This window comes from Hirundo rustica, chromosome 1 (genome assembly GCF_015227805.2).
Source record: "Hirundo rustica isolate bHirRus1 chromosome 1, bHirRus1.pri.v3, whole genome shotgun sequence".
Taxonomy (NCBI): Eukaryota; Metazoa; Chordata; class Aves; order Passeriformes; family Hirundinidae; genus Hirundo; species Hirundo rustica.
The window spans coordinates 62,866,604-62,883,951 of record NC_053450.1 but is presented as its reverse complement, the minus strand read 5'-3'; the positions used below and the strand labels follow the sequence as shown (position 1 = coordinate 62,883,951).

The following is a 17,348-nucleotide window of genomic DNA, read 5'->3' as shown; positions in this document are numbered from 1 at the left end:
AACTTCTCATAGCTTCTGTGTTTTCCACATCCAAGAAGGTTATGAAAGAGTGAGCACTAAATTTTAGTGAAAATACCTCAATGCCTGCTACTCTGAGATGCTGATGAACGTTTTTCCATATTTATATGCATAAACACAGTAGTGGTTCCCTGGAATATATTTTTCTCATTTTCCAGGAGTTTATTATTAAACGTGGATTTCAATATAAATGTTTAAGAGTCCTCCAAAAATCTTTTTAGAAGTTGGAAAGCACTTCAGATACTTTTAATAAGCATGAAATGAACTAAAATAATTTGTCTTGCTTTCATCTTTCTATATTTTTTCTTTGTTCACTGTTAAAAACCTTTATTATTAGCAACCTGTGTTTTTCTCCCTATATAGGAATAAACCTGTACAGGGTCTATCTGTGGCTCATGGGAATTTCCCTGCTTCTTTTTTTTTTTTCTTTTTTTTTTTTTTTATGTCTCTCCAGATCATTAAAGACCAGAAGCTACTGGGGATAGTTGGAGGGATGCTACTGATTGATCTTTGCATCTTGATTTGCTGGCAGGTTGTGGATCCTTTGAGGAGGACAGTGGAAAAATATAACATGGAGGTATGTCCTCAAGCCCAAGTAATACTTATGGTTGCATATCAGTATCTACAGCTTTCCATTAGCTTAAGCTAAAGATGTATTAGGTAAAATGAAAGCAAGTCAAGATGTATATTTCAGGAGAGGAAGGATTGTGGTTTTAAAAACCAAATAGAAAAGAAACAACTGCAACCAGAACAAATTGTGTACGTGCTTTCAGGTGCCACATTTCTGTCACTTGTGAGACATTTTATTTGCAAGGGTTGTAAACACAGGAGAGTCCTCTGCTAAGATTCTCTGTTAGAGTCTGTTGCAATAAATAATAGATTATCAGAACCCATTAGTGTATTTCAGTAAGAGCTCATTCAAGATAAGTGCAGGAGAGGTCACTGCTTAGACTGCAGTCTTTGTGGAGATGGTCAGGAATTATGTTACCTACCTCTATATTTATTTGCAGTAATTTTATGTGCGTGCACCCATACTGATTGTTCCTCTTTTCATGGTATTCCCAGAAAGGTTACACGAGCAATTTTGATAGGCAGGAGGTAATAGCTTAATGCCAACACTCTCTTTGGTTTCTAGAAGTGGAGTTAGGGCTTTCTGGACAGCAGGAAACATGGCAGCAACAATTCATACCTAGGAAAAAAACATCTCTCTGTATGTAGATTTGCATTGTTTGAGAGTTAATGGCCTCCAGCATGGAAACTGGTGATGTCTGAAAACTAGATTACATGAGGACAATCTGGAAGTGTTAGTCTCTTCTCCAATACTTGGCAATCAGTAAGAAAAAGAACCAGTAGTTTTCTGATGTTAACATTTGCAAGAAAATATATACCAATTTATTCCAGTGCTTTTACTTCGTTCTTAGTTTGCAGTTTAGCTCAGGAATTTTATTAGAAGATTTTACTTTTTTAGTATAATTTGTAGAAGACACCCTGTAACAATGGCTGCAAGGGATTTCTTTGAAGAAATCATTTTAGAGTCTGAAAAGATTTGTCTCAGTCATTCCTTGAATGTTTGAAAGACTTTCCAGCTAATAAAGTTGTCGATAAAAAATAGGAAATGTAACTGAAATTTATCTTCTGAAGACACTTTTGGTCTATGTGTGTATAGCTTGAAGACATAGCTGCTTGTTGAGAGCCTTATTTACTTCATTTAGCTCCAATTGTATTGTAAGTGATATTTCAGTTGTCAGTATCATTAACATTTTCTCTGCACATCTAAACCCAAACATATTATGACAAATAGTAACAAAATCCAATTAAAATAATCTCAGATAGAAGGATTTTTTCTTTTTACTTGCCTTCTAAGCTAAAGACCCTGATATCTAGTCTTACTAGATTCACATGAGTAAAATCTCCCTAGACAGCAGTAGTAACTGTGAAGTTAAACCCTAAATACAATATATTTGAAAAACAATGTTTAATGTAATTTTTAATGATTGCAATTTCCATCTGAACTTTTCAGTGTATATTCTTTGATCATCTAATGTGTAACACTAAAAACTTAGTGTGTTTTTCCCATGTTTGGGGCTTTCTAGACCACAGGGCTGCACACCAGTTGCCTAAACTTTGCATAAGACCTGAAATTCTCCTGGAATGATATAAGCCCATGACATTCACTGAATGCACACATGACAATGTTTGATATTTTGATCCCTCAGCATAGAATTGACTTGAACTTACTGTTAGAGCTCTTAGCTATTACTGTAAGTTGCGCAGAATATTTTTTAAGCTAATGGATTTGGGGTGGGAAGGAAGTAAAAGTATAGTGCTAGCAAATATAGTCATTAAACTATTGTATGTGCATAAAATATATATATATAAAAGCAATGAGGTGAACTGAAATTTGGTTTCCTGAAGTACCTCTCTTCAGGTCTCAAAAGCCCCTGTGTAAAAGTAAATGACAATTGTGTTTGCTGCTCTTGTTGTTGTTGTTGTTATTATTATGTTCTTTTTAAATTTTTAGGTTTTAAAGTGTAATGGTGAATTCTTTTGTTGAGTTTGATTGAGCGCATTATCTTTTCTGTGTTTGAAAAATACTTGCCACATAGTAAACACTACTAGTGGCAAGTTTCTGTTTTATTTCAGGAATATTTTGTAGTGGATATTTCTTGTCCCACTTGATTCTGTGAAATAATTTTAAAAGGACTATTTCTGTCAGATAAAGCTAATCCAAATGATAAAGACCAAACTAAATGTAGGTTCCAAAGTCATGAATTCAATCAGTCATTCTAGCTAATGAGCCATTTGAGTTCTGTTTATGAGTACTCATCAGCTTGCTGTGTGATAGTTCTGCATTTGGCCCATCAGGTGGCCCTCTGTTAGTTGTGTCTTCATAAACACGTCAATCGAAGGAACCAAGACAAGAAACCTGAAGATTGGTAATGTCCTGTGCTGTTTGCTATGATAGTGAACAAAATAGTTCATTTCAATGAAGGAACAGCAGTAAATTATCAAGAACTTTTTAAAAGAGTTCTTAAACCCAGAATTTGAAAATCCAGGCTCCTTTTCTGTAGTTTGCACATTCTATGCAATCCATGCCTTATAAACTGAGGATAGGCAGTCTAAATCTAAAATACAAAAGGAAGTGAGGGCATTTGTAAAGACTTTCTGGTCATTACAGAAGGCAGAAATCGTATAGGATGTTGGGTCTGTCAGTTTTCAGACCTGTTTATGGCATCCTGACCCCACAGGTATGGTTTCTCTAGGAAAAGCACATCTGTGGTTGCCATAAGACACCATGTTAAAAGTTTAAATGACTGAACCATAAAGCATCCAGATCCTCCAGTCATCAGTACAGGAAGTAGTTTATGTTATATGGATAATAAAGTTAAGATAATAAAGTTGCTGGATAAAAGAGGTTAAAGACCAAGGCAGGGATGACATCAGGAACTTCCCTAACTGTATACTGATCTGCAGAAGAACTCTAACGGTGTCCCTATGTACATTTCCTAAGAGTGCTGTAGGCTTGATTTTCACAAAATGCAAAAGCATTTGGTGACACAAAGGGCTTCTCAACTTCAGGCAGCAGTATAAAAAAAAAAAAAACAGGAATTGAACCATAATGTTACCTCTATTCATGTTTTCCTAGTTGTACTGGCTGTAACATTTCTCCTTTTGCTAATTTTTCAGACCAGTGGAGGGATCAATCACTTTTTTTCTCACTGAGTTCTTCCTAGGCTGAACTAAGAATTTGCTTTTTTCATCATCATTCACTTTTTTTTTGTCATAATCAAAATGCTCTGCAGTTATGCTGAGATTTGAGCTAGGTTCCTGCCAGACTAAGTTGCTCCCAGTCATGTGAACTGGAGTGCATCCTTCCTTCACTGTCTCACTGGCTGGGCTCTTGGGCTCTACTGCCCATGAGGGATTATGGTACTTCTGTGGATACAGCTGTAGAAGAGTTTTGCAAGGCTCCACCGTTTTTTGCTTTTTGACCTGCTTTCTTAAGAAGGCAATGTTTATGTGCTAGGGTGCTCAGTAGGATTTTTTTTTTTTCTTACTGCCTGACAAACTGCCTGTTTCAGTCAAATCTGAGCAAATTAGAGCAGATACAGCTCTTAAGGACATAGGGCCACAACAGATTTGCTGGAAACAGCCAGCTGTGTGGAGGAGAGGTTCTGGTAGTGTCTCCTGTAAGAGCAGGGTCACAGAGTGAGTTTGTCCCTTTGTCTAAAGACAAATATTTTAAATGACCTGCTACAGGGGAGCTTCACTCTTAACCAAAGAGAATTCAGCTACAAGACAAAAAATACTTAGGAAACCAGCTCACTCTAATTTCAGTTGCTCATTTGTGTTGGAATGAAACCACAGTCTGAAATAGCAAAATCCTTTAGAAAGTGGAGTCCATGCAATAGCCATATCATAATTCAATTATGTACTTAGTACAGTTGAAAGGGTCCATGTGTACACATGCACTCACACTCACCTCTTGCTTGTAATTAGTTCAGTTAGAGCATGGCATTAATAATGCCAAGGCCATGTGTTCAGTCCTTTTATGGTCCATTCACTTAAGACTTGGATACAGTGATCCTTGTGGGTCCCGTCCAACTCAGAATATTCTGTGATTTTGTGATTCTATGATGTAGTAACTCTTTTACTCTAGAGTTCAGCTTGAAAGCCTCTGGTTTATCCTCTCCCAACACAAATATCTATGAAATAGATTGGATTTCTTTGGCCTTGGAAGGTAGACAGTGATAATGTTTAATAAATAATAACTTAGACGGGAAATGGACCACCTTTCATAATTCCCAAGGTAAAAAGATCTTACATTAGTGTTGGAGTCAATGAAAGTATTACCTTGCACACTGGATGCCAGTATTTCTTGTAAAATTTTAAAACATTTATCCAGGGCAGCAGCCTTTGTATTCCTTGGAGTCTTAGTACCAATGAAGTAGTTATTTCTGTGGTGTTTCCTCTTATGCATTCTTATGATAGCATGATCAGTATTTAAAACTAAACTTCATTCTGGTATCTGGAATACCAGTATTTAAGGTTTTACCCTGATTTGTCCTGGGATGGTAATAAACATGAAATAGAGAAAAAAATCTGAACAAGATGCCATTTTAGAAGACAGAGGAGAGAAAAAGTGATCAATGAGACATGTCTTTTTTGTGCTTCTAGCATTGATAAAAGTATAAAGTGCGGAAACCAATATGAAGAAACCTTACATGATGATGTTACAATAACAAAAATGCCAATATGCAGGGAAGATTTGTAGGCCATGCCAGTGTCAGAGTAGTGCAGTGTGTTAAAAGAAAGTCAATTCATACTATCCAATTAATAATTGTAGTGTGTGAGACAGAATTCCTATGTATTACAAGCGTATAACAATGCTGCCAGACACATACTACTACACAACAAAGCCAGGTCAGCTTTGACTGATCTGTTGAGAGACTCATAAACATTGCAAAACCAAAAAAAAAATTACTATGTAAACTGTACAAATGTGCTGCTCAGACTAACTCATTTGTAATTCAACAGATTAGAGAACCCACAGACAAAGAATTAACCCTTGATTTCATTCTGAATAGCACATAGAATCTGCTCCAAAGTCTTGATATCTGAGTTTCCTATAGCTACAAATAAATACTTCTTAGCTTTGATAGCTTTGAAGAAGCAACAACCAAAAAAGGTCTGTAGAGTGGTACTCAACTTCAGAAAGCTGAAGAACAATAAATTGAGGAAGCCTCTTAAAGAGGGGCTGAAGAGAAAACTGTTGAGAGTTAAATCTTTGTAGGTGGTTTAGAGAATATTAAGACCTTCATAGGCATGAATTCATGCCATACATCAAGTAAGACTTGAAAAAGAAAAGACTCAGCATGACAAAACAGCAGCATGACGTCTTTCAAAAAAATAAATATGTATCCAAACGGGGAAAATGCACAGGATCATAATGTCTAGTAAGTTAAATGTAGAAGACAATAAAACAGTCTAAAAAAAGCATCTTACAATGAATGAAAAAAAAAAAATGATAAATCTTTCTGTAGATATCGGTAACATCAAGTTTGCCATGGAGTCTTGGGAATAATATTTGAGCAGAATAGAAGGTCATTACTTTAAGAAAATAAGGCTATGTAGAATGATTAAATGATTGCTTTGCTGCTTTATTCAGCAAAATTCTTAGTGGAAGGATTTGTGGAGATTGCTGTGCTAGAACTTTTGATGAACTTGCTGAGGAGTAGCTGGAGTTGCTGGTAGAAATAGAGAAACTGATCAGAAAAAAAAATCAACAGAAAAAATTTCTATTCTCCCAGGTTTTCTATAGCAATTCAAAAGAATAACTGTCAAACTACTGACAACAGTTTGTAATCATTAGCTCAGAACTTTGATATCTGAGTAAAATGTAGCAAATATCTTGCCATGTTTTCAAGACAGAGTAGAAACCTTAAACTTGTAAGTTAATGTAGTAAGCTAACTGATAAAAATTATAATCAGGAATAGGATTAGAAATTGATATGCTACATTGAGGAGGAGTTGACATAGCATTTGTGAAGGAACAAGTCATTAAAACTTAGTGAAGTCCTTTGAAGAAGCCAGCAGACATGAATAGAAGCTGACACAGCCAGCTAGGTCTCAGAAAAAGGATTCATCAATTTCTTTCATCAAAGGCTCTCACAAAAAGGAAATAGACATGGAATACGAGAGAGGCCCTCAAATGGGTATGAAGTCCTTTAGAGTAAGGAAACAGAACTAAAAAATAAGTAAAAGTTAAATTTCTAGTAAGGAAGCATGTAGCCAGCAGAGTCCTTCAGGACAAGTCCCAGTCTTTGTGCTGGTACCTGTTTTGTTCAGTGGAAGAGGTTATATCAAATTATTTCAGAAAATAAAAATGAGAGCTGACTGTGAAGAATTCAGGACAGACATTGTAAAGCTTAACATAAAGTGAAATGCTCTTTCCTTATTGCAGCTGCAGCAGTAAAAATAAATGTTGTCTTGCTTGTGATGTAAACTCTTTCTGATATAGAAGAAGATGGAATTATAGATTTAAGTTCAGCTAGAGGAAACCCATAAATAGATAAAATAGATTGAGTACATCTTACATATTTTTGAATTTGACAGAGACACCCGGCTTAAAACAATTATAAATGCCTAAAGTTTTCATTTAAATAACTAACCAAGAACAAAATCACATTTAGCTGGCTTAACACAGCTCTCTGAGCACCCAGATATGTTAAGTATATCCCCAATAGGTGGATGTAAATACAACAGGATTGGAGGAATAAATATTGTTCCTGGGTATCTGATTCTGTTTCATGTGGGACTGCTCCTAGAACCTGAAGAAATCAGTACTACTGAGCTGTTATTTGGGCTGTAGATGAATTTAACTGTATATAGATATACAATTCTAAAAGTTACTCACAGTAGTAATGCAAGGTCAATGGCAAGTGAGAGTTGTGCAAAAGTAACTGAGATGGGATGTAAAGAATACTCAGGAAGGAGTGCATATATTGTATGTGAAAGTCCAAGGTGAGCATAGTACAATACCCTGATGGACTAGTTAACTAAGTAAGAACTGTGGCTATCAAATATAAAATGTTTCCTTAGGACAGACTTTTATCCTTTAAAATTGCTTTGTCCCTACATTTTTTTTCAATGAAAGTTATGTGAATATTTGGATTCGACTGCACAGATGTAGATGTTTTTCTTTAATATCCATTCTCATTAATAACACTGCTGTTGAAGGGACTGGAAAATACTTTGGTCTAAACTTATACACAGAGGAGTATGGGGTGGGATGGAGGTGTGGGGAGTGGTGTTAGTATTCACATGATAACATGGGAGTAACATAGGTATGGAATTGGTGAGGATGTCTGGTTCAAATTAATGCGCTCAAGCAGATTTTTGTAGATTCTCTGATGTTTTGAAAAAATCAGATCACATTCTTTTCTCTTTCTGCATATGTATATATGCATAAATAGATGTGTTTATGGGGTTTTTTTTATATTATGCTGTTCAGTCAGCTAACAGCTGGATTAGAGAGAACTTTGTGAAATGTGGATGTGAAATGAAGAATTTAATTGGCTGAAGTAGTTTCTCGGGGTGTTCAGCCTAATGCAGGTCAGAACTTGTTAGTCAATTTGTTCTCTAAATATCATTATGCCCATCTGTTTCCCCTACTATTTTTTAAATAAATTTAATTTCTTTCCTTCCAATTTGAAATATTACAGACTGTGGGAGCCAAATGTCTCCTGAAATCTGTAGCAAGCTTTCAAACCCTGCCATTGTAGCTCTCAGCAGGCAGCCCACCAGGAGTAGCTGAAACTGAGAACTCTTCCTTGCATCTGCTGGGACGTTCTGGTGGCTGGAGATGCTCCAGAAGGAAGGAAAATGAATGGCCATTAAAGTCATCTGTAAACCTTCCACCGGCCCAGAGGATCTAGTGCAGGTCCAAAGAAAGAGTAAATACTAAAGAATAAAAGCTGGTTTACTTCTCTCTTTCATTTGACATCAGTTTCCAAGGAAACAGAACAAAACGTGAGAGCTAGGAGCCAGCAGCTGAGATTGACTCAGCTGGTGGCTAGTCCTCCTTCTGTTCCCATGGAAACATGTATCAAATTGGCAAAAATAAGGAAATCGGGCAGGGTCAGTTCCAAAATGGCAGGATGAATGGCTGCTGCTTAACAACACCTACTTAACAAGATGAGGCTTGCTGGTACTTACTCCTCTTCAGTAAACAATTCCAATTTTAGTTCTGCCTCACCAATTAAAAACAAACAAACAAACAAACAGTACTTCCCTACCTCAGGAATGTAGGAACTGCTGTCATTGACCAGACTTGTAACTCCTGTTGTCCTTAACCTCGTTTAAAATAATGACTGGCCCAAATACTTTCAGAGGTGGATGCCAGAAATGTGTAGTACAAATCGGAAAGTTCCCCTGTCACACTTAAAAAATTCAGCACTGATTCATAATGAGTAGTAACTTGAGCAGTTGTGTATAGCTCATAACTCTTATACTCTCACTAACTGAACACTTGTTATTCTCATAAATGTCAGGGGGTTTTGACTCTTGCAAACTTTGTGCAGATCAGTGTAATTGCTAACTAGATGCAGTGTGAAGAACTTCCTTTCTCAGTTTTGGAAATGTTGCTTTTCAGTCTCATTGAACATACATTATTTTTCTTTTAGGGAAAAAGAAGAGAACTGAGTCTTCCACATCTCCTTTGGCAGCACCAATCATTGCTATCCATCTGTGTGTTTACCACCTTTTTTCCTCTTTTCTCTTTGGTAGACAGTCCCAGTCTTATTAAGCTCTTTTTCATGTGGCATAGACACTCTAAAGCATTGTTTTTAGTTAGGATGACTAATATTGCATATTTTAGAAGATCTGTGTAATGTGTTTTATCTATTATTCATTCTATTCCATATATTTAATGTATTACTTTTCACTGTTGCACACCATTGAACAAAATTTTGGACTTCACTATCAAAGCGATTCCCAGATCATTTCCATGAACTAATTATGACTCTGAGGAAATGTATAAGTAGTTCCACTGTTTTTACAGTGGCATTACAGCTACTGAAATCAAATTCTACTTGTCATCATATGGCCCATTCAGTTACTCTCCTTAAACATTTTTAGACTCAATTAACCTCGGCGTTTTTGTCTGGGTATTTTCATGCTTGTGCTGTTGGACAACACTGATTTTAGTATGGAATTATGATTCTTAGAGTGGAAGAATTATTCTGTAATATGGAAGCATGATAGTGGAGAGGTTTTGTTATGTAATTATTGTTACTTTTGCCACTGTTATGTAGTCACATTTCTGGCCTGTCACTGCTACTTTGCAGTAGCTGCTCCAGTTCTGAGGACTCTGCTGCCAGAGGTACCCAACAGGACCCATCCTTTTAAATGGAAATCCAGACTATTGTTTCCCCCTTGAGATTTTAAGGCATAGTCCCTAGTCCTCAGTGAATTAGTCTGTTGGAGGAAAGGAAATTAGATGTCAGATACCTAACTCCAACAAGTCAATACATACATGCAGACCTAAGCAGCCATTTACCACTTACAATAGCAACACTGCTAAGGTTGCTGTGTGAGGCAACCAGTGAACGATTCACCACCTAACCATGATTAAAAGCAGCAGACACATCAGCTGTCAAGGATACCTGTTTTACACAGAAGGCACTGACAGTTTTGTTCATTCACTGAGGGGGCTCAGCGTATGATTGACCCAGTGGCACTTCTTCACTTTAAACTTCAAATACATAGGAAAAAATCATTCAGATTTATTTCTCTGAAGCCAGAGCCAATCTTAACACTGCTTGTATGCTCCTTTATAAGATTGCAGTATTGGTATAGGACAATGCTGGTATTTTTGGTAGTTAGGAACTGTCTACCAAAGAGAAACATAGCTGGATTTAGGTTATTTCAGCATTTGTTAAGCAGTACCACATTAGCAAGGTCATAGAAGCTCTTTTCCTCACATGCTTCCCTTCTTCTTTCAGAGATAATCTCTATGGGCTCACTGGACATATTTTTACTTGACCTTCATAATGAGAGTCAAGGTTTACAGGTTTTATAATCCAGACAGGAATATTTTTTGCTCTTTTTTTCAGTGATTTGAGTTGTTAATATCAGAAGTGAAGAAAGATAGGAAAACTCTTCTCTCCGTCAATCACCAAAACCTGGTGAGGAAAAACTTCCAGAAAACAGTCTAGGAACTTGATTAATCTTCCCTGCTGCATTTCATCCTGGGTACTCAATATTCAACCCTTCCTAGTATTGTAGCATCTCTCTTGTTTTATGGAAGACACCACCACTGTATAAAGACAGACTTTAATGCTTACGCCCAAAATCAGATGCTGATATGGATAAAAAGAACCATAATTAATTACTCTACAAATATACTAAGGCTGCAATAGAGATCAATAAAATCTTTCCACTAGAAATCTCAGAAAATAGAGAATTCTGCATTAAAATAGTTATTTATTATAACAAATTATCTAATGTAATTAACAATTCTTTGGGGGAAGAATAGTCTCTTGTTGCTTCAGATGTTTAAAGAGGCTGATACTGAAAAGATACAATCTGGATATTCTGGTGCTTCTTTAAAACCGTTCTTTCAATCATAAGCAACTTTATGGAGAAGGCAAACCTCGAGCTTATATTATAGGTAATTATTGGTAGTATAATTTGCCTAGAACGTCCTGAGTTCTGGCCAACAAATTGTACTGGAACAGATTAATGGCAGTGATTAATCCTGTTGTCAATTTGGAAAAGCAAGCCGTCAGTCACCTGCCACAAGATCTTTATGCAGTGCTTGAGCATGAAGTAATGCACTCTCACTCAAAAGGAGCACCTTGGCTTTGCACTAAGACCGCTTCAGTGCTGCTCGAAGTTAATAGGAACTGAAGTGCTTTTCCTTCGAGGTGAGGTGCCAGGTGGAGTGCTTTGGTTTGCAAGCAGGCCCAGGGAGACAGGGAGAGCTGGCTGGACAGCAAGGGCACACGCACAGGCAACAAGCAGATGGCAGAGTGCTGCAGACTTAACCCAGACTTTGTGCTGGTGGGCAGACGGCCTGAGGAAGAGGTTCCTTGAACAAAGCCATCCTCTTTACTCTATGCAGGATGGGTCATTTTGCTTCTGTGTTTGAGTTACTACACTCTCTTACAGAGCAGCATCTGTAAGCAATGGACTGTATTTGTGCCCAAACCTTGAAGACTCTGTCCTTCCCTAGCAAAGCAATGAAGTGATTTTGAAAACTATTTTTTAAAAAAGTGCTAGTGCCAACTCAGGACATCTTCTGAAAGTGCCTTGGGCCATTCTCTGCTGGAGTTTTTCATATGGTAGTAAATCAAAGCCTTTATATGATTATGTCTTAGGTATGTAAAATTGTTTTGCTTTAGAGAGTAAAATTGTTTCTTCTCTGATAAGCATACTCTAAAATTTAAATGCATATTTCCTATGCAAGTGAGAAAAACTTTTTTTCTGACTCTGGCATGCCTTAAGTTTTAGCTTTCATATTTTCCAGATTCTGTGCTGCATTGGTATATAACTCTGAACTTCATGAAGTGTTAGCATAAAGCACTTGGTCCACGAACCAAGAATGAACCATAGAACATTTAGTCCAAGAACCAAGGACAGCATTGCAGCTTCAGGCCCAAAAAGTATAAACAACAGCGAACTGAGGAGAGCAAACTGGGAGGATGGGACTTCATAACCTGAAGCTATATTTGGACAATTAACTCCAATATGTAAATGGACCAAAACTTATAAAAGTGTGAAAAGTCATGACTGGGGATCCATCTTGCGTGGAGCCACAGCTGGGTTCTTGTACTGCCCAAGGTGTACCCCTTGAAGGCCTGTTTAATAAATACCTACTTTATTCCTTTAACTCTGTCGAGCCGCTGTTCCAGGTAGCCTTGCAAGTCTTCACTGGCAAACACTAGATTGAACTTTCCTATGATACTTGCAGATTTTCGCAAATCTCAGCTGTGCAAAAGCAAAGAGCTCAATGAGCTCTCTCCTGCATTAATATCCAGCAGAATGTGCATATGTCTATGTATTTTTATTGTAAAATACCCTCCTGTATAGACTTCTTTCCCTGGATAAAAGAGAAGAAACACATAATAGCTGTTAACCACATTATTAATGGGGCCAATATGCATTAGTAATACTTCAGTTGCGTATGTATTTTTTAAAGCTATAAAACAGGGATCATCTTGCTTTTAAAGACAGGAATCAACCTGAAGTCTCCTTTCCAAACTCTCTTTGTTCTTAGACCTTCTACAGCTCTGGGAAGTGCATTCCTTCCTTTCATGCTTCTCTGCCCTCCTATAATACTTTCTCCTGACTGTCTCCATGAACTGTCACCCTTAACAAATCTTACTTCATGCTCACTTTCACTACCATAATGTGCAGGTCATTCATTAAACTGACTGTGTGAAAGGACAGCAAACTCGTGGCTTAGGCCAGCTCACCTTTAGATCACTACCCACTCTTGAGCAGTTATTAAGGACTGGTGATGACCTGACTGCAGGTGACCGTCGGTCAGAAGTAAGAAGAAAAAGTGAAAAATGGACTCAGGCTGGACAATTTCCCAAGAGAGGTACTCACTTCTATTTTTGTTAAAAATGCTGAGACTGCCCAAATCCAATAATTTGTTTTGTTTTGTTTTTTTCTTTAAAGAAAGAGTTATGAATCAACCATGAGCTACACAGGTTGTCATGGACGTACTTCTGGACAGTCAGTGTAAGGCTTCCCAGTAAGACCCAATTTAATGTTTTGTAGTTAAGACGCAAAAATAAATGCTTGCTAATTAGTTATGTGGCAATGCAGCAAGTTCCTAGTGCATGAGGGTGCCTCATAAAGGGAGAGATCTTGTACCCACAGCTGTAGCTGCCTGGCAGACCTCTTTGTTGTTGTGGGGTTTTTTTGTTTGGTTGGTTGGGAAGTTTTGGGGTTTTTTCGGGTTTTGTTTTGTTTTGGGGGTTTGTGTGTGTGTGTGTGTTTTTGTTTTATTGGGGGGGGGTGGTTTGTATGGTTTGGGGGGTTTTTGTTTGATTTTTTTGTAGTGGTGGTGGTAGTCAACAGTCTTTTCAACAGAAAATTCTGAGTTTTTATTCTATCGTCATCATTACTTCTCACTTTAACAACGTCATGGATCCATTTTTTTTTGATTTTTGATTACATTTTAAAAAAACTTACTGTTCCCTGTTAGCTACTCATTCTTGAAAACTTGTATTAGCCATCATGTAATTTCTGCTATAATATATAACTTCCTTATTATGACTATGTTATAAAGGACTCCTGGTTATCTCAAATAACATTTTGGATTTTAGTTATTGGTGTTCTTACTTCTTTGGAATTCCCATTTTATTCAACACTTTCCATTGATTCTGAGATATTTCTGTTGCTTTCTCATGAAGCATCTATAACCCAAGTAAGAATTTTAGATACAAGGATCTTTCTAAACAGTTTATAATTCTTTTATCACTTTATATCATGTTAGAGTTTGCAAAGCTAGAATTCTCATTTTATGGAAATACCCTGCTTATATTTTAAAATTATTATGTCTGCTTTTTTAATCAACAAATGAAATATTTTGTAATTCTTTCCAGTGTGGAAGAGTCTCTTCTAATCTGTTCTGAGTTAAATACTTGAAAAGGCACATATTTGTGAAAAAATGCTTCTCTAAATATTTATTTTCAATATGTGGCATATAGATGTACATGTATATGTATGAATGGGTGCTAATATGTACATATATATATATATATATATATATATATATATATATAGTATCCTGGTGGTTGATATTTGAGTTCTGGTATTTGGTCAGGGACATAATTGAAACAACCAGTGGTTTGGATTCTATTTGAGAAAAGCTGGATATTCCCTCTGTTATTTTTTTCTCTGTGCTGGTTACTTCCCTGCAGAAAAGGAATTTTTAATCTAACTGCTCTGATTGGTTCTCTCGCATTTGCGAGGCTGTTTGAAATAAAAGTGGAACAGCACACCTGCATCCTAGATTTATAAGGCTAATGATAGAAAGTTCCATTTACTAAGGAATTTTCTGTTTGCAATAATACAAGTGAGCCAGCACATAACTTTGAGCAGCAGATGAAAGCAAATTAGTATTTCTTGCTTCCAAAATGGAGATGCTCTTCATCTTTGCTATACAGGTCGAAGGCACACATCTTCAGTGCTTTCATTGGGATCTAATCTTACAATAATGCTGTGAGCAGTTTAAACCAAAGTATTTTTAGGTTTTTTCATATTTTTCATTTGCATACATTAATATAGAAGAAAGAACAGCCAGTTAAAATACCTGGAGACACATTCAGGATGGAAATGTATGTGTGATGGCAAACCATCAAACAATATTATAAGAAATGGCATTAGAAAGGAATTGGGCTGGAATAAGATGGAAAAGAACACTGTGGGGGCAATTTGGATTTTTTTTTTCCTCTTTTCTAGTGTTTGTAGTATTTCTAATAAATTAATAAAACTTTAATTAATATGAAATGAGATCCATATCAGAAATTATCAAAGTAATTAGTTAAGCAGGTAAAATTATGAACTTTGACAAGTCATTTCCACAAGTCACTATGACACTGATTTCATAAATTTAAATGGCAAACAAGATTTTTGGCTTAAGGGAAAATGACACAATAGGTGAAGCTGAATATAAATAAATGCAAGGTGATGGTTAGATCTTGATACAAGAACATTTACTTTTAAGAAAATATCGTCTTAATGCACAATAGAAGCCAAAAGGCAAACCAAGTGTAAGGAATTATAAGAGAAGAAGTAGGGGACAAAATATAAAGCAATTTTATGCCAGTGTTTAAATCCAGAGTGGAGTTATACCTCTACTGTGTACAACCACACAGTGCCTTGACCTCCAGGAGATGGAAAACATTTAAAGCTATGTAGAGCCTTGAGAAGTATGGACTAGCCCCCATCCAAGGAATAGGCTGGGATCACTTCTGTCTGGAAAAGAGATGGATGAGGACAGGGGAAAAATAAAGTCTTCAGTGGCTTAGAAACTGTGCTTAGAGGTGATCACGCATTGTCTATTCCTGTACAAGAGCTAAGGAGTGTGAAGTGGAACCGGCAGGTTCAGAGAACAGACGACACATAACTGCAGATGGTGAACTTCTCTGCGAAATGTTGTCCATCCAAAAAGCTTCCATGGGATTAACATAACAACTGGGCACACTGATGAAAGAAAAAGCTATCAGGTGTTAAATAAGCAGACCTGGCCTCACTCTGAAGAAATCAGTGTCTGACAGACATTCCAGAGTGTTGTTTCTATATGCTTGGCCTTCTTCCCCAGGGGAGGCATGGTTTGGTGGGACTTGAAACATGCATTGGGCTAGATAGGTTTTAGGAGGACATCTGTTATATGCATCAGCTATGGAGAGAGGGGATAGCCCTGTATTTTTAAGTTCTCTTTGCATTTAATTTTATTTCTATTCTTTATAATGTTTTCATAGAATAAAGAGAGCAATTATGACAAACTGCAAATAGCATTTCTGAACATTGATGGAAGAGTGTTTAGAATGTAATTCTCGACACCAAGTGTCCTGCATTCTTTTCCAAGTATGTCACAATATCATATTTTTAGAGCTTTTAATAGTTGTGCTACGATGGGAAAACATATTCTTCTAATATGTCATGAAGAGAAAGAGATGTTTACCCAATTTTTATTTAGTTCATACAAACTGACTCCTGAAAAAGAAATTGAGGTTAAGAAATGAAATATAGAATTATAGGATCTTTGAGATTGAAGGGCATCTCTGAATATTTTCTGCTTAAAGCAGAGTCACTTATTGTGCATTGTTCAAGACCATGTCTAATCATATTTTGAATATATTCAAGTGTGGACACTCTACAACTTCTCTGGGCAAAATGCTACAGTGTTCAACCACCCTCATCATCAAAAAGTATGCTTTTTTCTCATGTTTAAATGGTACTTCCTGCATTTCAATTTGTGCCTTTTGTTTTTTTCATTGAATACCACTGAGAAAACTCTGGCTTCATCTAGAAATATATAGCTAAAAATTGATCATGAGTAAAGAGACACTGTGTGTGGGAGACTATGTTTCTAAGGCACTAGATTAGTTGAAGATCTAGAATTGTATTCTTTTGGGGGGGTAATGATACAGCTTAAATTTCAGAGTTTAATAATGATATGAGATTATGAGATGTGAAGACTGGCCCCCAGGTTCTGTGTTTAGGAATTGGTCCCCAGATTTTTACAAAGAACTTGTGAGAACTGCTTTCATACCTGCCATTTTCCAGTTAAAGGTTGGCTAGCTTCATCTGGATTTTGAGATGTTTTTTTCAGCTGCAAATGGCTAACACAAGAGAGAGAATACCACAGCTATCACTGCATCTCCTTTAAAATGGTTCATTTGCCTCAGGCTTTAGGATTTAGCTGTAATGAAGATGAAAGATTGATGGCTGACTGCTGACCTACTTTGAGGAAATGAAAGAGCAGGTGGCATGCTGCTGACTAGGAAAGTAAAAGACTGTACTAAATGCAGAGAAATAAAGCATAGCTGAATGAAGTCTCTTTTAGATCACAGCTTCTTTTCAGTAGCCCAGTACAGAATAATACACATCTGGAAACCTCAAAACCTCTTTCATATCTCTGCATGTGTAAATATATTTAACCTATTTGAAATAGTTATTTTCATTTTACATAAGAAGGCTCTATCACTTACTGCTAGGGCTTTGAATCTGTCCAACTGTCACAGCATATCATAGAAACTAATACAAAAAGCTAGACAAGGCAAATTACAAAAAATGTAAGGCTTAAA

The 17,348-nt window shown here is 36.6% G+C and overlaps 1 protein-coding gene across 2 annotated transcripts in view; it reads left to right on the top strand.

The window, feature by feature from the left end:
- GABBR2 (gamma-aminobutyric acid type B receptor subunit 2) overlaps nucleotides 1–17,348 on the top strand; it is a 460,554-nt gene that overhangs the window by 330,278 nt on the left and 112,928 nt on the right. Inside the window, exon 13 of one of the 2 annotated variants that reach the window (XM_040084641.2) lies at nucleotides 473–595. The exons of the other annotated variant lie outside the window; for it this stretch is intronic. Coding sequence (XP_039940575.1) covers nucleotides 473–595 — 123 coding nt within the window. The remainder of the gene's footprint in view (nucleotides 1–472; nucleotides 596–17,348) is intronic. 2 annotated transcript variants of the gene reach the window in all.